A 27,200-nucleotide genomic window follows, 5' to 3' on the forward strand; every position below is an offset into this window, starting at 1 on the left:
TGTACTAGATACCTTGATCAGCATTCACCGCTCACACTCTTGGACGCCGGAATTACAACCACGTCCCGTCTATTATAATGTAAAATAGTTAAAGATTTTATGGTATATCCAGGGGGCGGAGTCAATGGAAACATTTTGCCTCAGGCCCCATTTTTGGAATATTTTTAGCCCCCCCCCCCCCCCCATTAAAAAGAAAATCGTGAGCATTTATTATTATCTAAGATAAATTGTATTTTTCACTTTATTTGGCAATACATTTCTAAGAAGTTAATGAAAATGTAGTGCAGTACAATGGTGTTCACGCGATGGGGGGGGGGGGGTCCTGTTCATTAGTGCCTTAGTTATGCCGTTTTATGATAGTCGAAGGGTCCTCACATATTAATTTCCCCCCGTCAAAAAACGTTGAGACGGCATTGGTATACCGCACTATTCATGTAACTTTTGAACACTCGATATTGAAGATTGTACCTATAGGGATCGATACTTTCCAATTTCTTTCTTGAAAATCCTGAAACCAAACGCATAGGCGTAGGGTGGTCAATTTTTTTGGGGGGGCTTTAGCCCTTCCAGTTGAAGGATGTATCGACTCGTGGGGGCTCTGCTCTCTCCCCCAACCGGTGTACATCTGGAAATTTATATAAAAAATACAAATAACGTGTGACAATCTCGTCCAAACTCGTAACTATAAACGTTCTGCAAAACGTCTCAAACTTATTTCCCCTCCATCTAGTTGGCGCATTCCGAAGATCAAAATTTAAAATTCCCAATAATTTACAAAAGCGACTGGAAAAACAAACAAAATATTAAGGAAAATGGGAATTTTTACGCGAAACCAATTTTCGACAAAATGTATTTTAGTTTTGGGAGTAACTCTAATACAAATGACCGCAGGTACATAACATTTCCACTGAATGTTTGTATTAGTATTTTCTACACACCATTAAATTTTCAAAATATTTCTACTCATGTTGAGTTATAGGCATATGCAATTTTTGATGATTATTATTTTTTTTTTTTCAAATTAATGTCCATAAAAATCCGACAAAAAACTTGAAAATGTAATACAAAGTTCCTCGTAAGTTGTTGTTAGTGGAAATTTAAAAATAAAGTCGAGCGGATTTCCTTTTTTTTAATAGGCGTCTGAAGTTAGACTTTTGACAAACTTCATACAAATCACGAAAATTAGCAAATTATATTTATTTAGAAATTCATAAATATTTTTCATTTTATACTTAAGATCTAAAAATGTAATAGAAGATTCCTTATAAAACCTTATCAAAAAGAAAATTACTTCCGGAAAGTCAAATTAAATTTTTATGACCGTTTGAAGACGAAATTTCTACAACATAGAATATTCATTCGAATTCTCATGTTGCGATTTTCTTATTTCATTGTAATTCAAAAATGAATAACTGTAGACACTTAAAATTTTCAAAATATTTTTACTTGTTTTAAGCTGTTGGCTGACCTTTTCAATTTTCTTTATTTTTCAAAAATGTCAAGCTCAATGTACCTTATTGAAAATATTTGTTGTTTTACTTTTAACATCCATTACAAACAGTTGCTTTTTATTATCTGTCTTATGTTTTAAAGCATTGCAGTATAATGTTGCATTAATATTTTGTACTATTTGATATTACTTTATGCGAATTATAATTGTATTACTTACCAGTTACCTGTCTTACCTAGCAATACACCACACAATCGCTGTCTACTGTTAAAACAATATCTTTTTTGTTGAATGGTCCCATCCATTGTGTTAATAGGTTTTTAAAATTGACTGATTTATTTAATTTGTTATTCTTAAAAACTAACAATCAACTAACACGTAAAAATATGTCATTTCAAAAGTTGAAAAGTGTATATCAAAATTTGGACATTTGAATTTTGAATAACTATTTGATAAACGTATACGTTATACAGTATGAAAACAACTGTAGATTAGCCAACATGTTTAGTGAATAACACGGAAACGTACGATAAACCCTATAACGATGCTTGTTTAAAAATAAAAATTTCCTTGGTATCTTAATATTAAAATTAATAATGAATAAATGTTTTTTCTCTAATTTTCAAAATATTCCGAAATATGCTAAATGTAGGGTTGACAGATTTTAAAATCACCAAACCGGGACATCCATATTATTATATTTTTGTTTTTTTAGTATAGTTAGTATAATTATATGGATGTATCTTGATAATAAATATTTTTATTTAAAATTAATGAACCAATACAATTTTTTTTACATAAACTACATTTATTTCATTTACATTTTACATTTATTAGTTATAACTTATAAGCTAATTTTGATATTTTAATGTTGAGTAGATTTTTTTCAATACATCTATATTATTATTTATATGTATTAAATAATACAATATTAAAGTTATTTTCGCTCGACTTTCATTAACCGGGACAAAATTAATAATTGGCCAGGACACTGGACATGCTGTTAAAACCAGGACTATCCTGGTAAAACCGGGACGAATGGCAAGCCTAGCTAAATGAGTTTAATATTCTCTAATGCATGAAATATTCTCAAATATGCAAAAAAAACTTTTTTCTACAAACTCAGACTTGAACGAATCGTCCCCTTTTTTTACTCTCATAAGACTCCATAGACTCAGTAACAATATGTAAAAACATAAAAATCCGATCTTTAGTTATAACTTAGAAGGTTTCAAAGTTATGTCCATTGTTGTGTATAGTTAAATTATCAATTTATGGTAAAGTACAAGGAATAACTTAATGATAGGAATCATATGAAATTATTTTTTTGATATTTTTATTTTAGATAATGGAATTATCCGAGGCAGCTCAAATACACCAGGGATTGCAAGAAAAAGATACAAATAATTCATTACATAATATGAAAGCAATTTTAAAAACATGGAAGAATCGGTTGCCAGTTGTCGCTGATGACTTAAGTCATTGGAGTGATGTGTTTGTTTGGCGACAACATCATTATCAATTTGTTATTGAATATTGTTCCCGACCCGAACAATCAACAAATGCAGTATTAGGTGTTCATGCTTCTGCTCAAGTACACACACATTATAATTTTACTTGTTCAAATAAATAATGAATAATTATACTCTTTATTTCAGGCTATAATACACTTTGGCAAAGTTAGCCGTAAACATAATTTAACTGGAGTTTGTCTTCAAACTTTATCTCGATTGTATACAATACCTAATGTACCTGTCGTTGATTGTTTCCATAAAATTAGGCAACAAGTTAAATGTTATATGCAAATGGCATCCATATCATCTAATAAACATGAAATTCAAGATGTAAGTGTTTGTAATAATATTAAGTTTTTTTTTAATTGGTCTTGAATATGTATTCTGAAATATTTATTCCTGTTTATTTTAGTGTTTGGAAGCTATTGAGAGAACAAATTTAAAATTTTTCCAAAGTGAAATGACTGCTGAATTCTATGCACTTAAAGGAATGCTCCTTGGCCAAATTGGTAATTTTTTTTTAATTTGATTTTACATATTATTTTATTCAAATAATAATAATTTTTTTATGAATATTTAAGGTAAATCTGAAGAAGCGCACAAAGCTTTTTCAGCAGCTGTGCAATTACATGATTCTATGGTTAAAGCTTGGGCACTTTGGGGCGAGTATATGGAAGAGTACTTTACTAAAAGTTACCCAAATCAGACAATGCAAACTGGTGTAGCTGCAATAATATGCTTTCTGCAAGCTTGTCGTCAGCAAAATGAATCTAAATACCGAAAATATTTAGCTAAAGTTTTGTGGCTATTAACATATGATGATAAAGAATATTCATTGCTGAGTACAGTTGATACACATTTCAATGGAGTTCCACCAGCATTATGGTTGCCTTGGGTGCCCCAATTATTAACTACATTGGCAAGCGATGGCGGTTCTTTATTACAAAACTTATTGATACAAGTAAAAAATATAAAATTTAAAAAAAACTTCTGGTTTATTATTGTTTTATATAACTTTAAGGTTGGAAGATTGTATCCACAAGCTGTGTATTTCCCAACAAGAACACTATACTTTACTCATAAAATTGAATATAGGGAACGTTGTAGAAATTCTGAATTATTAGCTGCAGCTAACAAGCAATCACAAACTAATGATACTACACAAAGTACTAATTAATATTAAATAACAAAATATATTTTATTTAAAACTTATTTAATTATTTATAGATTCTACTTCTACTCAAAGCACTGGATTAACTGATTCTTCTTTACGTGCCACACCTGCAATGGTACGTTTTTCTAAAGTAATGCATCAGCAACGAGAAGTTCATCCAACTATTGTACTAACTTTAGAAGGCATAGTAGATCAGGTAAATATTTCTATCACAACCTTTTGTATTAATGATGGTTCAGTACCCATATTTTGTAATCTACCGCAGCTAAATAATGCTTATATTGTTAATTAACTTGTACCTAACATAATTTTCTAAACATTAATACAGTGAAATCTTTAAATACCGGACACTCTCATCTCTGAAATTTTATCTGCTATTCAGAGCGTTTGGTTTGTAAAAATTAATCAAATTTACAATTAATATAATGATATATATTGTATTATATTTATATAATATATATAAATATAAAAAATGATCATAATACAAAATACAAACACTCAGATTAATGTCATAACATGTAACATTGGACAGCATAAAAAATATGATTATCATTCACTTATATATATTCCTATGAATAAATTAAATAATATATTGTTACTCATTATTCCATACATTACCTCAAAGAAAATACTTTTTTTTCCAACATATTTATAATTTGTATTGGTAAAAATAATTGCCGGAAATATTATTTGGTGACATTTTAGAACACATTACTGTATTGCCATTTTGTATGTGATTTTATAGTCATAAGATATGCGTTTGAAATTCATTGAGTATAAATGATAGTTATTAAAATAATCTTTATTGATCAAGAAAACATGTTCATGTTATTGAATTATTCCAAGTATTATAAATAAAATACTATAAATAGTTTTGTTCAATTTCAATTTCAAAATAACTAGTTATTTTATACATCAATTCTAGATGGTTTGGTTCAGAGAAAATTGGTATGAAGAAGTACTGAGACAACTTCGTCTTGGATTAGCAAAATGTTATAACATTGCTTTTGACAGTCGAGGATCTGTTGCAGATGCCCAAATAACACCTCATACATTAAATTTTATTAAGAAATTAGTATCAACATTTGGAATAGGAATAGGTAACATTTAATTTGAAACTAATTTATATTTGAATCACATGTTCAATTAGATAATTTATTTCCAGAATTATTAGCAAGTAATATGGCTGCCAATAGTGCTGCTATATCTACTAAAGGGTCATTCCCAGGTTCAGGCTCTGAAAGTTTAGCTAAACGAGCTCAAACAACTATACAAGATCCAGTTTTTCAAAAAATGAAACAACAGTTTTCTATTGATTTTGATTTTACTTTGCCTGCGGCCATGAAATTACATCATATGATTTCAAAAATGAAAAAGTGGATAAAAATATTGGAGACTAAAATTAGACTTTTACCAAAGTAATTTAATATTTTAACAATTACCTACTACTTTTATGTATGCTAATTATATGTATTGTTTTTATTTTATTTACAGATCGTTTTTAATTGAAGAAAAATGTAGATTCCTTAGTAATTTCAGTCTTCAAACTGCTGAAATTGAAATTCCTGGAGAATTTTTACTTCCAAAGGTATGAATTTTTAAACTTAAATTATGTGTTTTTCTTATAGAACCTTCTAGTTTTAAAAATAAGACACCTGAAGCCTGAAATCTATTTAATTGTATGTATAAATTTGTTAGTTAATTGGTAAAGAAAAATAAATCTAAAGCTTATCTTAATGATTTAATGTTTAAGACTTATAGTACGGCCAGCAAAAAGTGAGCCGCATACCAGTGCTCCGGGTTACCGAATTTCATCAGGGCTTCCACAATTGTATGCGATTACGCTTAAATACACCACTAAGAACGTAAAGGTCTTGGCTCACTTTTCGCTGGCCGTACTATAATTAAGTGCCTATATACTAAAACTATGAAATGTTGCTTACTTTAAGCTCTTGGAAAGTCTTCCATCCAAGAACAAGCAACCAAAGTAATAACAGGTTTAATTGGTAACTGGTATATCTTTTCTATCACACCATGCCAATAGTCTAATAATCATTTTTTATCTTTTTATTTTATAATTATAAATCCAAAATTATTTAATTCTTTAAAACATTTTTTGTTTTAAAAAAAAATTAACTAAAAAAAAAAAGATTGATCATTAAATGTTAGTAAGTGTATTGAAAAATGTTTATAATGTAATATTTATAATTATATATTTTTTAGCACTCACATTATTATGTGAAAATTGCTCGTTTTATGCCAAGAGTTCAAATAGTTGAAAAGCATAATACATCAGCCAGAAGATTAGTTATGCGGGGTCATAATGGTAAATTATATTCTTATCTGGTAATGCATGATGCTGGTTTAGGTGATACAAGACGTGAAGAACGAGTCTTACAGCTATTAAGGATGTTAAATCATTACTTGACCAAACAAAAGGTATATAAACTAACTAATTAATTTTAATTGTATATAGTTGACCAACAATCTTAAAAAATAATATCTTTTATTATTAGGAAACATCTCGCAGATTTTTATATTATACAGTACCCAGGGTTGTTGCTGTATCTCCCCAACAAAGGCTGGTTGAAGACAATCCTTCATCATTATCATTGCTTGATATTTTCAAGTCAATGAGTACATCTCAACCTTATGATGATTGTATTGAACATTATTATCAACGTCTAGCCAATATTCAAGTAATTTATTATTTTTTAAATCATTAAAGAAGCCTATCAGAAATTGTTTTCTTTGTGTTACATAATATGTAACATAGCAAATTTATGTTAACAGCCAAATGTAAATTTGTTATGCTATTATATGCTTGTAAGATAGATTCAATAAATTCGGGTGGGATATTATCTTAATTTGACAGTGATTGACATTTTTCAAATCTATTCATTTTCTAGAATCAAGGAACTCAAGCAAATATTCAAATGCTTTTGGATGTATTTTTAGAAGTTCAACAAAATTATTGTCAAAGCCATATATTGAAAAATTGGGCAACTCTAACATATGCTTCACCAACAGATTATTGGACGTTTAGAAAAATGGTACAGATAATTTTTTTGTTACATGTTATTAAATATTAATTTTTTTTATACTTATTTAATTCATGAATTGATAATTTATTTGTCTAGCTTACCCTTCAATTATCATTATCATGTTTGGCTGAGTATGTGTTACATCTTACCAGGCTTAATCCTGATATGATGTATATACACCAAGACTCTGGATTGCTCAATGCTTCATACTTCAAGTTTGATGTAGACGACAAAAAAGGTTATTTCTACTATTAATTAATATTTGTAAATTTAATAAAATAAATTTAATATACATTTTAGGTGAACTAGTTTCCAATCGGCCTGTTCCCTTTAGATTAACTCCCAACTTTGTTGAATTAATGACTGACATCGGTAAAAATGGCCCTCTTACTGCGAGTATTATGGCCACAGCTCGGTGTTTTAATCAACCTAACAACAAAGTTCAAGCTATTCTTAGAGCTATACTCAGAGATGAAATGATCACATCTTATAAAAAAGTAAATCAATATATCCTTTATTCTGTCCTGTAAATAATAATCATTTTTGTACATTTATTTGTAGAAATTGGAAGATGAACTTTCGACTGATAGAGATGAAATATCTGGTGATATAATCATTAGCATGGTTACAAAAGCAGTTAATTCCATTATGCACCGACTAAATAGTCTTGCAAATTTTGATGGCACTGATAATAAAGTAAGCACAATTGTAAGTGCAGCATCATCAGTTGACAATTTATGCCGAATGGATCCAGCATGGTACCCATGGCTATAAACATTTTTATGAAAAATTTGTTTCTTAAATATTATAAATGCTAATACATATTTATCAATGGATCTCTTAGTTTACATTTACTGCTAATTAAGTAATCAGAAGATTTCTGTTAAACTTTTTCTATTTTAGCAATTATATTTTCTTATGTATGTATAAATAATAGTTTAAGTATATATTTAAGTATATATAATTTACCTATAATTTATTTTTACCTTTAATATTAAGGTATTGCATTGTATCTCAAACTATAGTTCTTTATGGTAACATTTTAATATATTATAGTAATGTATTTGTGTCATTATGTATGTATGTCTGTATGTATATATGTATTGTATTATAAATTATTCCACGTTTATCAATAATATTATCTTAAATACAATTTAAAGAATTAATAAAAATTTAAATAATTATTGATGTAAGTTGAACAAAATAATTTGTTGAATAAAATGTTCTGTGACAAATGTATACATTACAATATTCTTTCAAGAGATGTCATTGGTATGGTGTATAATATTAATAATTGGTGAATATTGGGAAAAATGTTACAATTACATAAACATAGAGCTCCTATGTGTTGTTTAATGTTGTAGGAAATTTATGATTTGATTTCAGTTTGGTCTGTTATATTCTTAGAAGATGAATCATTATTAAACTTTATTAAAATTCATTATTTCTCGGAAATATGAACTTCAACCGCTCATAAATATGTAATGGCTTCAAGCTAAACTTTTAAATTAAATTCCATTAAAAAAAACTTTTGAGAAATCTTGTGTTTAATTTTTAAGCCTTAGGTGTTTAAATTAAAAACTTAAAAATAGCAATTTGTAACTCCAAAATAATTTATATAGTTTTGTGATTTTCTAAAAGAAATTACTCCCCCTCCCCCTTTTACTGCTTCTGAAGATGTGCACTGGTATGTTTTTTTTGCAGAATCCTTTTACAAAATAATGTCGTCAACAATATATACAAATCATCATATAATATAGTGCACAAAAATGTATACAAAAAGGTCGTAATTATATTTAAAATTTTAAGATTCTTTCACTTTATGATTATTTAGAAAATATTGGTAAATTCATTGTATGTTTAATTGTATGTATACTACATATTTTAGCAAATATTACTATTTTTTATTGCGTATGAATCCTAGCCCTATGATACCGCAAATAAACACACCATCGTTTCGAATATAAAAATATAAAAATAATCCAAAATGATTAATCAATCACAAAATGTGTATAACATTATTTGTCACTTACATAAAGTGCACAAAAACACTAGCTTCAAAATTACTGTTTTTTTTTTTAAAGCTATGAATTATGAAATATAAAGTTTATGGGTTGATCTATCACTTTATCTCTCTCAAAGTAAGCACGTCCATACACGATTATATTATTTTACACCATTGTATCATAAAAAATACGGTTAAATCAAAAAAATGGACAGAGTATACTTTGTTAGTTTGTGGTACCCAGAAATGGTAAAAATACTAAAACAACAATATACATTATATTAATTGACTATATTTTAATAATTAAATAAATAGGTAAAGAATATTTAACAATGGTTAACATATAAGATATACATAATAGTTAAATAATTAATACTATGATTTTATATTAGTGAAGATGCAGTATGTGCAAGTTGTATTCAGACCCAAACAATCAGAATGAAATCCATGACCACATCTATTAGAATAAAGAAAATAAATAAGTTTATGTATATTATCATTGAGTTTATAGTATAATCAAGTTTATCAGTATTGAATACTTGTGGTGTTACGAGTAAGACATTACATTACCCTAACCAAAAATTACATTTTACAGTTCTAAGGCTGAAGGCCTAAACCAGGCATGTCAAACACGCGGCCCGCTGACCTTTTTTTGCGGCCCGTAACTGGGCTTATACAATTTTCATTTCTTTTTGAAAAATAGTAGAACATTTATTTTTATTCAATAAATACGGATGTGCGGCCTGCATAGTGTTCTATTTAATATATTTGGCCCAGTTAATATTTTGAGTTTGACATGGCTGGCCTAAATAGACAAAGATTTATTCAATGGCTGATATAGTTGTATATGTATCATATAGCAGGGTGGTACACCTTTTTAGGGCCAACATTTTATATTCAAAGTATTTTTTAAAAATGCATGTGCTAGTAAGTAGTAATATATGTTTATAGGCACCAATGAACAATTTTTTCTCAGGATAAAGAGAGGCACTAAAAAAGTTCACTGAAATTATTTTAATTATCAGTTGAGTGTGTGCTATTAGTCTTAAATTTGTAATGAAACATAAGCAGTATAAGCTTCGATAATAAATTATTATTTTTATTTGAAATAATTCATTCAAAATTGTTGTCAAAAATTAAATTTCACATACTAGGTTTATATGTTGATGCAAATATTTAGTTAATTTGGAGAACCACTTTTTTCCCAAGTGCAAAATATTGTCTGGAAGCAGTAAGATCCAAAATTGTATAGTTGATTTCTTTATTTTTAAAAATAATAAATACTACCGTTTACTATTATTTTTACTCACAATGAAATAAAAATATTTTATTTATATTTTATTTATTTTAATGTTATGCGTCCCTGTTATATCATGTACTAAGCATATGAACAACTGAACAAGGCAGCAAATAATAGCTATTTGTGGACAGTATTGACATTTGTGCTCTCAAACATATTTTAATAGGAGTCATAAAATCAATCTATACCATTGAAGTGATTTAACTGTAAGAGGTGTACTAATACTTATTAATGTTTAGCCCTGGCTAAACAAACGGATCCCCGCGTAACATGTTGTGACCTTAGAACCTTATATAAATTAATATATTGTGCAAGTTATTTTTTTTAAATAAAAAGGAATCACGAAAGTGAGATTTGTGATTAATTTGAATATAAAATCTTGAACCTAAATTTATAATACATCCATAATGTACACTTTAAACTATATTTAATTATTATTCAAGGAAAATACACACCTGAAGACAAACATTGGCTCCATAATAATTTTTTGATTACATGATGAACATACTATAGGATTACTAACGCCCTGTTTGGCTACATTTATTGCTTCAGCTAACTTGCTGTGTAAATCACCATGGAGCAATGTTTCAAAGGTCTTTAATACATCTTGTTCATACTGACATTTATCAATTAAACCTAAATTAAATAATATTTTTTTTGTTAATTATTAAATAATAAACAATATCTATAAATAATAAACAATATCTATAAATAATATGAGCTTTTTTAAAACTAAATATTATTTAAGATGTTAGACAACAGTATTATTAAAATGTTTAAAATGCAATATGATCTCAGCCTCTCACCCATTATAAGATTTCTGAAATGTCCAACAGTGCCCTGAACCATTGTTGAACTATTCAAAAGCAAATGCATTTCAGTGGCTAAATTAAGATCACTATTATCCAAAACTTTTTGTAAATGATCTAAATAATAAAAAATCTAAATTAAATAAAGTTAAATTTAATAAGAAAGAAAACATTAAAAACAAAAATACCATGTGATTGAAGACTAAGAAGACACTGTAAAATTGGTAACCATGTAGTTTTGGGATCAAGTACAGCAGATCCTCTTTGAGCTAATGCCACTAAAACTTCAGTGCATTCTTCAACAGCGTTTGCCTAAGAAAAACATTGTAAAATTACACTGACAAACTTACTATGTGTACAGTTCCGTAGACAGAAATTTAAAATGAGAGGAGGGTTATCATAATGATTACATACTATAAAATAAATAAATGTATGTACTTCCCACATGTCACATGGATGGGGGTTTATCCCCTCTGTGTCTACGGACCTGTATGGCTGTATGTGTATAAAATAAAGCACAAACCTGCAAAATGGCTTCTTGTAGCTTACTAAACAGTAAATCAAATGCTCCTTGGAAATCTCCTAATCTTTCCAGAAATATAGCTGTAACATTATCTAATCCTGCTGTTTTTGTTGCCTAATACACAATAGAAATACAGAATGTGCAATTTAATAAAAAAAACCCCAATACAATAAGATAATAATTCTCACAGCCATTGCTTCTGTTAAATGTAATGAATCATTCATTTTTACAAAATCCATCACAGCATTTGGTTCGTATTGACATAACAGTTCCAAATAACGAGTGCATAGTTTCACATCAGAATTTATGTATGGTCTAAAAATATTATTTAATAAACATGTTAGTAAATTAAGAATTATTTAAGTATTATCATTCAAAAATAAAAAAATAAGAAATATTTTACTTACATTGCACCTTTTAAAAAAAGGTATCTCTGATAATTTGTTTGTATTTGATTAGAAACATCATGTACAAGATGTGGATAAAATGTTCCAAATATTACTCCACATTGAACTGTATCTATTTCCAGTAAAACCTATACCTTATTATTATTAGTTTTTATTACATTTTAGTTATAAACAGGTAGTTTAAATGACAAAAAAAATATTAAAAAATAACTATTTATTGGAATTGCCACTTTGAATCTATAGGTACTATACTTTTTCTTTATCCTAGTAAAATTAAGCTATAAAAAATGTGTTAAAAAATACTAAATTAATTATGAAATTGTATATAATAATAATATTTTCACCATGTATATAAATACGAAAACATGAAGTACTACAGCATAAATAACATCTGTTTGTAGATACTTAAAGCTAAATAATTTTGAGTTGGGTTACTTATTCTAGTTTCTTAAGATCTGATTTGATTGGTATAGAAAAACAAAATTTACTACACAAGAAACTAGGGATGTATGAATCGTTTAAAATACAACAACTTCCAAGTCCTATTTATGACCAGGAAACTTGTATTAATCTGACATAATTAATTTTCATTCCTTTAAAATACCTTTTTTATTATTTATGTTTAAGTTATATGATTTTGAATTTTTTTTGTTTTCTTAATACATTTTGTTCAAAAATATGTAATTATATTATTTAGTATACAATTATATGAAATAATTTAAATGAAAGAAAGTATATCACACATATTTAAGTTTTTTTAAATTATTTTTTATAATTTTATTTATGTAATATGTTAAAATACAATACAATCTTAGGGTATATGTGTTAAATACCATTTTAAAAAATCACACACGACATTAAGAGGATGCTACATCTGCATGTGTTGTCTCCAATAAAAAACAAAGCAAAAACAGAATTTTGAGGGTAAGAACCACTCAAGCCGTAGTCCAAGCTAAGCAACCAAATTTTCACATTATCAAGAGGAAAACATTTACTGTAAAACATTGTTTTTATTTTTTTGATATTCAAGTTTGAAAAACTAAAAAATAATGAATTTTTATACGATGAGAAAAATTAAAAAACGACTTTGCAGTCAATGTTTTTCTCTTTATAGTCTAAAAATTTGGTTGCATATCTTGGAATACAGCCAGAGTGGTTCTTACCCACAAAATAAACAGTTTTTGTTATGTTTCGTATTTGCAAATTGGAGACAACACATGCAGGTGTCCTCTTAAAGCCAAACTGTGCTTAGAATATACATTTTGTTACAAACAAATTTAGATAACTTTGTAAAGCCATATCAAATATTAAAAATGTATAACAATTATACTGTGCATATTTTATGAATGCAACTAGATCTTAATAAATACATTTAAGTCTATTGACTTTTATTTTATCATCATAATATTAATGTATTATGCAATACATTAGATTTTATGAATTAGTTTATTAAAATATCATGGTAACTTACAACTATTATTTTTCTGACCATACTTGACTACTTTTTCTGTAACCTTTTTACTATGGCCATTATTACTGATAACCTAATCCAACATTCAATATTAAACATAAATTGAAGAAAATACCTTCAGATTATCATAACAAAGTTGTTCAAAATATTCTGGTTTAGAATTGATAAATGAAAATATTTGATATTTGTTTGATTCATCAAGTATATAATATTTGAACATTTTTCTAAATTCTCCACGTTCTGAACAAATTTCTCTGCAAACGGTATAACTGAAAAAAAAATTTTAATTGAATCTACTAAAATCTTTAAGTATTGCAAATTTAGATCTTCTCTGTTGAGCCACATGGCACATACTGATTTGCAATGGTCTTTTTGTATCAGTCATCACCTTTTAGAGCAATATAAATGGTAGGCAAATTGAAGCTGATTTATACTTTGGAGAAGATGGGGAAAAAGTATAAATTAAATAAACAAAAATAGAAATTGTCATGGAAAATTTGATTTTGACAAATTGATTTTTTCTTTCTATCCAAAATGAATAACTGTAGGGACTTGAATTTTTTATCATATATTATTATTTCATCATATTTTTATAAAAGTATTTTAACATGCCATGGTAACTGACAAGTTTTTATAATAACTTATAACTTTAAAGTTAATATCCCTGGTTCATTCAATAAAATAATAAATTATATGCAATGTTTTTGGAATATAAATTTAAATTCTGCTTAGAATCATTTTTGGTAATGAATGATTATCATAGAACTAGAATATAACACAGTGACAAAGTAAATTCAAAGACTACTATACAACTGAGCGTCTTCACCGGGTTTCAATTTACAACTTACAATTTTGCTTCTTCTGCAATTCTCAACAAATCAGGACTGTTGTCAAACGCTCCAGAGCGTATTAATTGTATAAATGCTTTTTCCCTATCTTTAATAGGTGTTGTTTGTTCTGTTGATATCAACATTGATGTGACAGTTTCAAAAACACGTTTATCAGGTTTCATGAAATTACCATCTTGTTGACAACGTACTATAAATGCGTAAACTAAACCTATCTGATTGGACTAAATGTAAAAATACTTTTAATTTATGAAATTGAATTTAAAATATATCAGAACAAATTCAAATGCTTACTTTTAAATCTTTACTGTTCATGGTAAGTGATGTTAAAATACAACAAATACGTTGTTTTTGTTGACTCATAAAACGACAATCAGAAAATGCCATTGAAAAGACGTTTAAGAACTCGGTTGTATTGAACTTAAGCAAAATTCTGTAAGATATAAACATAATTGTTAAGATAGTGTGTTGAATTAAATAAAGTATTAACATATATAATATATTTCAAATTAAACTAATGGAAATAAAATATATTTTATGTATGTTACTAAGGACTCGAAAAGGTTGAGAATCGCTGTTATAGATGATACCAACTGTGGTATTTTATAACAAATATTGAAATATATTATATTAACCTAAGATATGGATATATATCTTCATCATCGTTTGCTTTAATACTGTGTTGAGAGCACAGAAATTGTACAATATTATTCCTAACTGTGTCTTGTATATGTTGAGGAATATAACCTCTATTAGGATATGCAATTCCTAGTAAACACCCGCTTAAATAAATCAAAATTTTGTTTCCAAGTTTCATTGTAGTATCTGTATACTCTGAAAATATAAAAAAATATGTAAAATAAATACTGATGTTATTTAATATTTTGGTACTAGTATTTTATCAGTATACTGAAGATACTGGACACCAATTTACAATATACCTCCATTCGGCAATGCAACTATTTTTGGTATAAGTTCTTGTAAGGGTGCTAAATAATCTTCTAATGCCCTTGTCCAAATACTTATGAGACCATCATACAACACATGAGCTCTTGATAGGTTTAAAGATTGTTCTATATCTAAACATTCAACTTTTACATTGAGCATACATTTTTCAAGTTCCTGTAATAAGAGAAATTATATTTGACGCTCAACAAATATTTTGTTAATTAAGTACCTCTAATTGATTAGTATGTGAAAGGTATGTGAATAACTTTTGAACTATGATTGTTGGTACTTCATCAAATTGACCTTCAAGTAAATAGTTTTTTAAACATTCAAAGTAAATTTTGCAAGAAGATTCAATTAACTCTACTCCATCCCATAAGCGATTGAACAATAAACTTCTAAAAAAAAGAAATTACTAATAATTTAATGCCGTATTATTAAAAATTGACTTAAGAAATAGGTAATTATGTCGCAAGTATATTGTAGTATAAATTATCTACTAATAAGTGTTTGCATAAATATATTTATAAATATTTTATATCTACATAAAGTAATACTTACGTTTTTTGTAGATGTACACTTATGTCAAATACAATAGGAATGCCTTCTTTATAATTTATTGAGTTATTCATATCTACCATGGAATCAATGTATAAAGCAACAATGTTTATAACCTAATAAAACAAGATTTTGAACATAAAACTTATAAATATACAGTAAACCTACATTAATCCGGACTAATTGGGGCTCTAGGATGAGCAAATCAAACAAAATAACAAATGAAATGAGCCAAGGTACATATTTAAACACTGTCCAGTAAAAAAAAAGTATATTATAGATTTAAGAAGCACAAAAGTTATTTGTAAAATAAAAAATATTATCTGCAAAATACAAAACAACTAGATCTAGTTATTTTTCTGATAGTACTTCTAGTATGTATTATTAGATGGCTGTCCAAGTTAAAAAAGTCCGGACTAATGGGGTTCTATTGTACTTCACTCATTAATTATTATTATATTACAGTAATTTGTAATTGTTATTATTAGTTAAATAATGTAATAACTGAACAAAAATAAATACCTTATCTTTAACTATTTTATGTCTATGTGCTCGTGTACCTCTAAGACCAAGAACAGCTTTTCCTCTTTCTTCCAAAAAATCCACACCTAATTGTAATGCATCACTAAATAGTTTCTATAAATAATTTGAAAATTTTAATTTATCACAAAGATGTAACATTAAGATTATTACTTTATCAGTTAAACTATCTAGACGTTCAATCCAGCTCCTAATACTAATAATATGAACACTCTTCTTTCCTAACAGTACTAACTGACTATTATAACCATGTACTGAACTATAGCAACATTTATCCTAGAACAATCATAAATTCATAAAAATTCATAATAGATTCATTATAATATGGTTAAGTAGTTATTCAAATATAGACTATGGATTAATTACTAACTAAATGTTGACTATCTGTGCCATTGTAGAAGTTAGATGTGTGAACTAAGGAAATGTTTAAAAGATCTGACTGTTCCATTTCATCTCCTGCACGAACATCAACAAGATAAACTTTATCTGATGAATCCAAAGTCAATAGAGTGCGAGCATTCATCCAGCTGCATGCTAGTATTGTGTATGATAATTTTATTTTTTGCAAAATACAACAACACAGACGATCTTGATCATTGATATTGACCTAATATTGTTGAATAAAAATATTTATTAAGTAAACATTTAAAAATCACAGTAAGGCTGGTTCTTACAATGTTCGATTAAGTTTCAGTTAACACTAACTGGCTGATAACAGATTTTATTACCCCAGAATTCTGACGGTTAAGTATCCATTAACTTTAACCGAACATTGTAAGAATGACCTTAAAGAAGGTAACCTGATAAAAGTAGACTGTATCATCTCGTGTGAAAGCTAATACTGGATCCATAATTCTATGGCTTGAATTGGATGTTTTATTAAATTGTATAATGACAAACTGCCAAGATAGTAATGGTAAAGATGGACACGATGATGTTATATTGTTTGATAATAGTAGTTCAGTATTTGGTCGAATTGTAACAATAATCACCTTAAAATCAAATTTAAAATCATTTTTTTTAACATAATATACATAATTTATTGTTTTTGCAAGTAACCAGCAAATAATAGTAAGTATACTTTAGATAGAGTAGCCATTGCAATTATGACATAGCCATTCATAGGATGACTAGCTAATTGATTGAATAATAATGGTTCAATACAACACACTCTTCCACGGCCACCAGAAAATAAACATTTTGATTCGACACTACGTATACCAAAATTTCTTTTAAAATTTAACTCAAACACAGAACCAGCACTATTGTTCACAATAGCTAAATTTGGCAAATCTGAGAACTAAAATTCAAATTTATAATCAGAATATAATTTATAGAGACTTTAAATTTATCAATAAAATTAAGACAAAATTAGCAAAAGTAGTTTTATTTAATACTCACTTTTATGTGCAACACTGTAGTACCTGGAGTATGTGCATCATTCATGACTCTCAGAGTCTTACAAGTAGAAGAAGAGGAATCAAACACTATTATTGTTCCATTTATATACCCGACAATGAGTCGAGAACAATCGTGATTAAAATCTATTGCGGTTACTGCACCACAGTTTACAGCTTCATGATACCATTGGAATGTTTGTAACGAATCAAATAAAATTATAAAACCTTTGCTTGTACCAATAGCAATTAGAAGTGAAAACTTAATAGCACTAGGTTGTCCAGCATCAAAACGTTCCTAATACAAACATTTAAATACTTCAAATGCATTTAGGCATATTTTTTTAAAGAAGAAGTAAACTTAATAAACTTACACAAAATGAATGCATTTGATTGGAAACAGGCTTTAGAATCGTATGCCGTAAAATTCGTCCGGGATCGGATTTTAAGTTTAAACATTTTGGTAACTGTTTTGTGTTCATGTGACTACTACTTGAGCTACCTAATGAAGCAGAATCAGCTCCTGAATCATACCATGGTAATTTTAACTAAAATAAAATATGAATTAATTATTATACTACTTACTTCAGTTATTATGTATTGCTAAATTAATGTTTTAAATGTTTATATGTGTATCTACATTTCATTAAATGCTTATTGATTATAGATACTAGATAGTAATAATTAGTAATATTTTAACAATGTATAAGAGATAGCACATAATTTACTTTGCTCTGGTAGACAGTTGCGTCATCTTCACTTAATAAAGAAACATCTTCATCATTTAATATACTTTCTACAGTAGGAATATCATTGACTTTAGGAATATTGAACTCAGTGTCATCAATCTAGGTAAGAATAATTACAAACTATAGTAATTTATATAATATGTATTATAATCATTGAAAGTAATAAATACTTCAGATGAACCCAGATCTAGTGATTCTAAAACGTTAGTTAAAGATTGTTTTTCTTGATTTATTTGGTATGCTTCCATTTTAAATAAAATGAGTCAATACGGCAATTAATTTTCATTCCATAACTAAATAAAATATTTATCATCAAACATACAATAAAAAAATTAAGCATATGATAATAGTTTGGCTCATAACTCAGAATAGACCAATGTAGTAGTATGAAACAGTTACAGAAAATTATATGATAGGCATCAACGATTGGAGAAAATATAAATGAAAGACTCAGTTAGTCAGTTACAAAATGAACATAATTTATTTAAAAATATACCACATCATATCATGAAAATGTAATATGATGCAGTCATACATATTTTAGCACATACAAATTAGAATACTATACAATATGGCTATCATCTATAACAGCTCTACTAAGGCAGTCATTCAGAGTCCAAAAATAAGAAATTTAAATTTTGTTCAATTGAAGAAGTTATGAGCCACACCTTGATTGCAATAATGCCAATAACGATCAAAACGTATTTATATTACATATTAAGTAAGTAGTGTCTTCTGTTTTTGCTGGTGCTACGTAGTGGGTGTCAATGTCAGTCTTACTGGTTTGTTTTATCATGACTGTTCCATAATTACAATTATATCTGTCGCTTGTCATTGTGTAATAAGTTTTATGGTACTGCATAAACATAATACACATATCAATACGTCATGCTTAGCAGTAAAATTAATATAGTAGATTGTAAACCAAAAGTAAAATGAAAATTGAAGACACTCGACCGACCGATAATTTGAAAATTTTGATTTATCGAGGTATGAGTTAAAAGAGTAAACGAAGCAAAAGTTATAAATGCAGGTAGCAATGAGCGACAAGTGATATAATATTTGGCGTTTTGAATATTTAAATGTTTTGATAGCAATAATGTAATCTAAAAGTCCTCGATCACATCACAGTAAGTTATAGTTGTAGAATCTAGTATCTACTGAATAGATGGTATTTTATATATTATCATGAACATAAGGATTATGATAAAGAGATAGTACTATCACAGAATATTCTGTGGTACTATCTATCCAAACCACAGAATCAAACTGGTGGATTGATCCCATCATTGAACTATATCTATATCCGTGGTTGGAACAGGTATATTGTGGAACAAATAGTAGCTGAAAAAAAAATACTTTTGTTCCAAAAAAATTATGATCCAGGTTTTTTAAGATCCACAAAATAATTGTTCCGAGAGAATTTTTTTCACAAAATATTTGTCCCGGAAGACCTTAGTTAGTACAACGGCTTGGTTAGTTCAAACGTGGAACAAAAGTCTATTAGAACAAGTGTTTGGTGGAACAATATGCAATGTCCCAATTTTGTTACTGAATAAAAAAGTATTGATTTAAATTTTGATGTGTCGGCCGTCCGGGTGTGGGTTGGGCTGTGGGCCGTTGGTATAATATGTATATATATATTATATAGTTTATACTTTATACTATATTTATTATGTGTACTATGTTTATACTTGTCTATGTGGGTGGGTATCGGGTGATGACGATATGAACTCGTTTCTTTTTACTTAATTATCGTTAGTTATGACATAGAATTCCATGGTTATAAGTTATAACTTCTAACTACTAAGATAATAACATACCTATTATGATCTTAGTTCATACTTAATAGTGATTAGTGAGTAGTGAACTAGTGACGATTATATTAATGTTTTAATATCGAAATTTATTATAATTATATTATATAATTTGTAATATTATAGTTACCATTTTATATTTAGATACTATTGTACTAATAACCACTTTTTACTGAAATTTATGCCACAGCCCAATTAAACTTCAAACATTTTTTTAAGTTAAATTTATTATTATTAAAATCCATATATCTGAATTATTAAAAAAATTGTTGAGTATTAATTAAAAATGCGTTCAATATCAAATAAAATGTGGAAAAATACCATATATGTGTGGGAGTTCAGCCAAATAAAAAACATTCCTATGATCAGTCGACTATGTACAGCTGCAATAACAAACTCTGAAGAGGATGGCGATAAATCGTTATCTAAAGAAAAGGCTCGGACACTAGTAATGAAATTGACAAACGAAGAAAGAGACAATTTGGCATGGTGCTTAAATCATTATGAATCAGAAGAGACCAAAGCAGAATATCGAGGTTCAGTACCTTCTAAGGCTATCATGTTTTGGACTGTGCATGAAATCTTTATTCAATACTTTCAACATCTATTCCTTTTTTTTCCTATTTTGAAGCTGAAATTAGAATAAAATTTTTCAACATACATAGACTTATCTACTATACAGTAAAACAGTTGTAACATTAACTTGCTATATGTTGAAATTAAAAATAATTTGTCTATACTGACCTATAGGTCAATTGGCAGGGTTCAGATGGCGTTCAAAGTTTGGACGCCCCAGTAAAGTACCTGAACTAGGAGATGTAGATCCAACAGGCTCCTACTGTCCATTGCCAGAAGAATGGCTATTAAAAAAATACGGTACCTACCTACTTAACTTTTTACTAAATGCATACTATAATATTAAATTATATATTACTAATTCATAATTTTAATACTAATATTTTTGTTCCAAATATTATTTATTTCTTACAATGGACAGAAGAAACTAATAGTAAGATAACTAAACTATCACTAAATATTAACCATTACACTACACTTATGAAAAAAATTTAATTAGTGCAATTATTACATTTATATTTTAATTCTGTTTAATTTGAATTAGCGGAAACTGTACCAGAACCCACTAGAGCACAATTATTTAGAGGTGTGTAAATGTTATTAATACTTCTTTAAAATTAATGTTATTTGAATCAATTTTTTTCTTCAACAGTGGGATTGCAAAATGCTATTCCTTTCATTATGTTTGGATTTTTGGACAACTCAGTGATGTTAATATGTGTATGAAAACATTTAAATAATTTTTAGTATAATAGCATTACTATTATTAGTATACAATATTTATATGTTTATGGCTATACTTCATTTTTTAGGGTGAATCTATTGAAAGAACGGTTGGTGCTGTAATTACTATATCGACAATGGCTGCAGCTGCAATTGGTAATACTTTCTCTGATATTCTTGGAATTGGCTCATCATATTATGTGGAACAATTGGTAATCAAACTTGGTCTAAAACCTCCAAATCTAACACCTATTCAATTGGATATGAAATGTAGTAGACGAGCAGCCAATTTAGTAAGGTTTAAAGTATATTAAACCAAAAGTATTAACTGAGTAAATAAGTCTTTCATTTAATCACAAGTTAGAAAATATTATTTTGGATTTATAATTGAAGCATAATTTTATTTAAATGTGTAAAAGTATTTTTTTTTTTAAATTCCTATAAACATTTATTGGCTGATAATGAAAAGTGTATAGGTACCATGTCATTATTATTTTTAAAAAATAAGTTATTTTCTTATTTATACTTTGGTTTTCTGTAAATATGACAAATATTACTGTTAACTTATTTGAGTTTTAAATATTTATACTTATTTTTATTATTTTTAGGGAAGAACACTTGGAGTTACTCTAGGTTGCTTTTTAGGGATGTTTCCATTACTATTAAAAAAAGACGAAGAATCTAAGGATGAAAAGTCTGAGGAGGAAGAAGATGAAAAATAAAAAAATGTTTTATTCTGACTGATTCCTTTAAAAGATTATAATGTAGAATACAGTATAATATACCCAGTGTAATTATTAGCACTCATTATATTCTTCGATATTTTCTTATATCTGAGTGTTCAAAATTAATCTTATTTTAGCATCTATTCAACTTAAATAAATGTACTGCTTTAATTAAAATAACTAAACTGTATTGCTTGTAACATAGTTAAATGTCTATTTTGTTATTATTTTTTAGGTGTTTAATATTTTATACCTAGTTAATTAATAGTTATTTATTTGTAGTTCCTACCATATACTAATTATTATTTTATTACTGTTTACCATTTATTTAAAATTATTTATACTATTAATTATTGTACAATGTTTTTTTACTTGAAAATTAAATTAGAAATATTGATTTCTTCAATGAGTATAATTCTATTGAATATAATATGATAGAATAAACATATTTATGTATAATAAAAATCACATATTCTTTAATAAAAATAATACAATAACAAATCAATAATTAAAATAAAAAATAATTACTACAATTAACATAACTGTAAAGCTAAGATGTTTGTAGAAAATACATCTTTTAAATAAATATAAAAATAATAAGTATTATTTACTTAACAGAAAGGTGGGAAGTTTGAACATAATTCATCAATAAATTTATACAAGATGAGTGGTAGAGATTTAACATATATTCAGTAGAATCTGTACCGCAATTGCATTTGCATAAGTAACATGGTATGGAATCCTGTGTTGAACCTAAAACCTAGTATTTTTTGCTAGTTAAAATTTGTTTTCTATTAATGTATGAATAATTGAATTTACCTCTATAGTATTAGTTGGTTTAAAGGTACAATTATTTAAGTATGCTTCCAATTTAGACAACACATTGTTTAATCTATCTTCTAATGACGGACAATAACAGTTCTTAAGTATTCTTTGACAAATTTGACTTATCAAATTTAATTCTAAAACATTTAAATCAGAATAATTTAATAGTTTGATTTTCAGATAATACAAAATTTTGTTATGCATACGTGTCATGTAGTTAATCCCTTTATCGTGATTTATAACTTCCATAAGTACTTTCTCATCAGATATGCTTGAAAATGTAGTGAAACCTTCTAGCAAAAACTCCAAACATTTATTTATGCATTGTACCTGCACAAATATATTTTATAAATGAAAGATGGCACAACAGATTAAAAAACATCATTTTTATTTTTGTAAAAAATTAACTTAATTTCATCCCATTCACAAGAAGTTATAAAGAAATGTATCAGTACTTCAGTTATAAAAATGAAAAATACATACTTGTACATTTTTCCAATCCACTTCAATGTCAGGTTTATTGTTTGAAACTTCCTCAACACATAAGAAATCTCCAAATTCATCATCATAAACATCATTTTTAACATTATCGTTAATACTTTCAACGGATTTTACTTCCAAAATATCATTATTATTATTTTTATTTATGATATTTTCAACATCATCAGTTTCTGCTGCCAAAGTCCGAAATACTTCATATTTATCAAGAATATCATCTTGGCTAGCTATCACATCTTGTTGGTTTTCTAACAAAATTGAAACAGCATCTGCTGATGTGTCATTTAACAGTTCAGCAGTTTTTTCAATAATCTTAGTGTTTTCATTAAAAGACAGTGTATCAAAAGCTGACTGGAAATCAGTAAACTCTTGATTATTTTTACTGTCAGTGGTCGTAAATTGAGCACATTGGAAATCTGAAAACTCATCATCAAATGTCTCAAAACTATCATTAACCGGAGCAAAGTCTAAAGATTTTGGTTCAAGATTAGTAGATAACGGGGACATCATTTTTGACATTTGATTTTTTGGTTCAATGAATGTTACTGCTAAAGGGTCGTATTCTTCAGATGGAATGATGTTACAATTTGGCTGTTGAAAGTTTTTGGTATAATCATGTTGATGCTCATTATTAATTTTTGATATGCAACTAGCCTTGCTTGCTAGTTGTTGTGGCTTATGTTCAATATTTGATTTCACTGTTGACACATTATGTTTTTTCTCGATAATTGTATAATTTAATTGTGGTATTATTGGTTTATGAATATGTTGCAACAATGATACATTAGACACTGAATATCCATTCTAAAATTTTAAAAAATATCATTTATCAAATTATTAGTTTTTATATAAATAGAAAATATTAAGTTATTTATTATATATATATTCGGCTAATTTCCATTCAAAGAATAGGACAACATTTGACAAAACTTAATATTATTCTATGACTTTTGAGTTATATGCTTCATTTTATTCTCCTGATGATATATTATAGGAGGCAATTGTCCGCTACCGTTAAAAGCCTATAAGTGCAATGAACCTATATTAAATTCACCAACCTTACCTGAACCAGTGTAATTAAAGCCAGAATTATGTAAAGTTCTTGTTGAGATAATGATCCTTCAACACCAACATTAGCCATAGACCATAATCCACCCAATACATCAACAGGTAGACCACTAGTCATCAATAACTGTGAAACTAAATGAGTATCACATGTTCTATCCCGTCTATCAGATTTCACATACTGCCAAATCTGTTCATATAATGGGTGAACAAAACCTGATTTTGGTATCATCCATTTTGGCAAATTCTGTTAAAATATAAAAATAACATAGATTGAATCAATTAAAAACAACTGAAGACCATTTAAGTTTACTTAAAACTTCAATACTTTTTAAGTAAAATCTTTACATACATACACAAAATGCACCATTTTTAATACTCATGAAATAAAAATAAGTTTATTATTTAATTATCAAGTACAAATAACTTTATCATTGAAATGATCAAACCATTTGTGTTATTAATTAGAATTCAGTTAGACAGTTTGATTTTCTCATAACAATCAAGACATTTTTATTAAAAATTCTAATGAGAATGCCTCACCTGTTACGAGCATTTCTTGTTTATGTCTTACAGGTGAGTATATCAAATTTACGTTTTACCTAATAAATAACCATGGATATTTAATATCCCCGAAAAAGTAACCGTATAATAAAAATGATACGTATAAGGTATACTTACTAAATAATAAATTTGTACTACAATGTCAATAATATATAAATATGAAATAGTCAATTTTTTCAATTGTGGTAAATTTGTTTTAAAATGTTAAATACTACCTTGAAGTTTGATGATGGCTAAATTTACACTTATACTAAAACTAAAACAGGTACATCGCTTATTGTAAATTTGAGATGTTATGCACTTGTAATAAGTGTTCTCTCCTCTTAACATTTATTATGATTTTAATAATTTTATTACCGAATACAATTGATGATCTTTATTTACAACAAATGTGTCTTGAGAAATGATGTTTTTAATCATAGAATCTGCATCAACACTCTAAAAATAATAATGATATTATTTTTTTTTAATTTATATAATTCCTAAACAATAGAATTTTGGTGTCAAAACTTTACTTTTGACATAACTTAGATTATTCAATCATTGCTCTTTTCATAATTGGCTAAATATAAGCTATCTTTAGATAAAAAAACAAAGTGTAAACACAGTTTGAACACAATTAATGAATAACCGTAATGTCATAATGATTAAAGAGTATCAAGACTTACTTTTCCATTGGAATTTTTTTTACTCGAAGAAGCAAAGCTCTTAGCATCGTGAAATTTATCCATTCGGAAATATATATTAAACAATATAAAATAACAATTGAGCAAGGCTTTAAAAAATCACAAATTATGTCAAAGTGTAATTGTGTAAGTTTGTTTCAACCTTTCAACAAAATGAGGAATACTTAAGTAGTTTATTACTTAAATGATCATATAATAATATCTTATATTATTCTATATAGTAATTACTAGTTAATATTTAGTAATATTTCATATTACTAATTAGTAATTAGTAATAGAACATAGTATATTATTTATTTTAATATTGTTAACATAGATAAGAATATATGATAGATATAAATATATAGATTGTTAATCAGTAATCACGGAGGTCCTTGAAGTTGAATTATTTTTAAAAAGTTATAACTAATATGATAACAAGCGCTAGGTGTAGTTTGCAACAGCTGTTGTGGCAAGTCAGATTGGGTCTAGTCTTAGATCATATACATAGGTATATCGTATATGATCTAAGGGTCTAGTTCACGATTTAAGATAGTATCTAAAATACTATCTTAAATCGTGGTCTAGTCTAATAAAAATTGTTCTGGAACCGAATTAAATGATAAACGTTATTTTTTGTATAAATATTCAATTTTTTCCAAATTTAAACTTAAAATGTCTGTAAAAAAAAACTATATTTATACATTTGTTAGATTTTTTACTTGTGGAAAAACCTTCTTAAGTGGAACCTTTTTTTACATTTTTAATCCTTAACTATAAAAATTGAAAATTGTATACATTTTTAACTAGAAAATCATTTTTAATTTTCAATTTGTTAAATAATGTCAAAATTTGAACTTTAAATGCTAATCAAAACAACAAATCATGACTATGTATTTTTAATATTTTTCAACTGCTATTGTAACAATATATCAAGAGTCTTGTATTAAATTTTTATGCTTTTTGACAAAACTAATAAAATTGTATTGACATTTATAGACAAAA

At 27.2% G+C, this 27,200-nt stretch overlaps 4 protein-coding genes across 9 annotated transcripts in view; 2 read left to right on the forward strand and 2 right to left on the reverse strand.

The window, feature by feature from the left end:
- LOC111038698 (transformation/transcription domain-associated protein) overlaps positions 1 to 8,004 on the forward strand; it is a 32,335-nt gene extending 24,331 nt beyond the window's left edge. The window contains exons 43-57 of one of the 2 annotated variants that reach the window (XM_022321912.1): positions 2,796 to 3,044; positions 3,109 to 3,294; positions 3,377 to 3,473; positions 3,546 to 3,925; positions 3,986 to 4,130; positions 4,192 to 4,334; positions 5,064 to 5,238; positions 5,304 to 5,556; positions 5,633 to 5,726; positions 6,362 to 6,577; positions 6,655 to 6,837; positions 7,048 to 7,191; positions 7,279 to 7,420; positions 7,483 to 7,679; positions 7,744 to 7,956. In XM_022321912.1, coding sequence (XP_022177604.1) covers positions 2,796 to 3,044; positions 3,109 to 3,294; positions 3,377 to 3,473; positions 3,546 to 3,925; positions 3,986 to 4,130; positions 4,192 to 4,334; positions 5,064 to 5,238; positions 5,304 to 5,556; positions 5,633 to 5,726; positions 6,362 to 6,577; positions 6,655 to 6,837; positions 7,048 to 7,191; positions 7,279 to 7,420; positions 7,483 to 7,679; positions 7,744 to 7,956 — 2,817 coding nt within the window. Of the gene's footprint in view, positions 1 to 2,795; positions 3,045 to 3,108; positions 3,295 to 3,376; positions 3,474 to 3,545; positions 3,926 to 3,985; positions 4,131 to 4,191; positions 4,335 to 5,063; positions 5,239 to 5,303; positions 5,557 to 5,632; positions 5,727 to 6,361; positions 6,578 to 6,654; positions 6,838 to 7,047; positions 7,192 to 7,278; positions 7,421 to 7,482; positions 7,680 to 7,743 lie in introns of both variants that reach the window. The other variant, XM_022321913.1, reaches the window with a different exon arrangement.
- A 1,455-nt stretch (positions 8,005 to 9,459) lies between these two features.
- Positions 9,460 to 19,909, reverse strand: LOC111038686 (vacuolar protein sorting-associated protein 8 homolog). Of its 3 annotated transcripts, none has more exons than XM_022321890.1 (24): positions 19,452 to 19,909; positions 18,908 to 19,030; positions 18,717 to 18,836; positions 18,363 to 18,536; positions 17,993 to 18,286; positions 17,673 to 17,891; positions 17,392 to 17,583; positions 16,962 to 17,198; positions 16,745 to 16,867; positions 16,574 to 16,687; positions 16,055 to 16,167; positions 15,723 to 15,891; positions 15,487 to 15,667; positions 15,181 to 15,379; positions 14,840 to 14,978; positions 14,546 to 14,769; positions 13,813 to 13,966; positions 12,227 to 12,354; positions 12,008 to 12,134; positions 11,820 to 11,933; positions 11,485 to 11,608; positions 11,294 to 11,413; positions 10,943 to 11,123; positions 9,461 to 9,644 (listed from the first exon to the last, which is right to left on the reverse strand). In XM_022321890.1, the coding sequence occupies exons 2-24, from the start codon at positions 18,983 to 18,985 to the stop codon at positions 9,563 to 9,565; spliced, it is 3,606 nt and encodes a 1,201-aa protein (XP_022177582.1). In that variant the 5' UTR covers positions 18,986 to 19,030; positions 19,452 to 19,909; the 3' UTR covers positions 9,461 to 9,562. The 3 variants fall into 3 exon arrangements, with proteins under 3 accessions (XP_022177581.1, XP_022177582.1, XP_022177583.1); XM_022321891.1 differs by lacking the exon at positions 9,461 to 9,644 and adding an exon at positions 9,774 to 9,992; XM_022321889.1 differs by lacking the exon at positions 19,452 to 19,909 and having other exon boundaries at positions 9,460 to 9,644; positions 18,908 to 18,985.
- A 490-nt stretch (positions 19,910 to 20,399) lies between these two features.
- On the forward strand, positions 20,400 to 22,855 carry LOC111038688 (transmembrane protein 65). 2 transcript variants are annotated; one of them, XM_022321895.1, is made up of 7 exons: positions 20,400 to 21,090; positions 21,305 to 21,430; positions 21,552 to 21,563; positions 21,675 to 21,716; positions 21,783 to 21,850; positions 21,943 to 22,146; positions 22,462 to 22,855. In XM_022321895.1, exons 1-7 carry the CDS (start codon positions 20,841 to 20,843, stop codon positions 22,573 to 22,575), a joined length of 816 nt encoding a protein of 271 aa, XP_022177587.1. In that variant the 5' UTR covers positions 20,400 to 20,840; the 3' UTR covers positions 22,576 to 22,855. The 2 variants fall into 2 exon arrangements, with proteins under 2 accessions (XP_022177587.1, XP_022177588.1); XM_022321896.1 differs by lacking the exon at positions 21,552 to 21,563 and having other exon boundaries at positions 20,401 to 21,090.
- Positions 22,856 to 23,080: 225 nt separating this feature from the next.
- Positions 23,081 to 26,474, reverse strand: LOC111038687 (synergin gamma-like). Of its 2 annotated transcripts, XM_022321892.1 has the most exons (7): positions 26,199 to 26,474; positions 25,888 to 25,968; positions 24,965 to 25,213; positions 23,887 to 24,705; positions 23,610 to 23,733; positions 23,398 to 23,540; positions 23,082 to 23,338 (listed from the first exon to the last, which is right to left on the reverse strand). In XM_022321892.1, the coding sequence occupies exons 1-7, from the start codon at positions 26,259 to 26,261 to the stop codon at positions 23,186 to 23,188; spliced, it is 1,632 nt and encodes a 543-aa protein (XP_022177584.1). In that variant the 5' UTR covers positions 26,262 to 26,474; the 3' UTR covers positions 23,082 to 23,185. The 2 variants fall into 2 exon arrangements, with proteins under 2 accessions (XP_022177586.1, XP_022177584.1); XM_022321894.1 differs by lacking the exon at positions 25,888 to 25,968 and having other exon boundaries at positions 23,081 to 23,338.
- Between the last annotated feature and the right edge of the window lie 726 nt (positions 26,475 to 27,200).

This window comes from Myzus persicae, unplaced genomic scaffold, assembly GCF_001856785.1.
Source record: "Myzus persicae strain clone G006 unplaced genomic scaffold, MPER_G0061.0, whole genome shotgun sequence".
NCBI lineage: Eukaryota > Metazoa > Arthropoda > Insecta > Hemiptera > Aphididae > Myzus > Myzus persicae.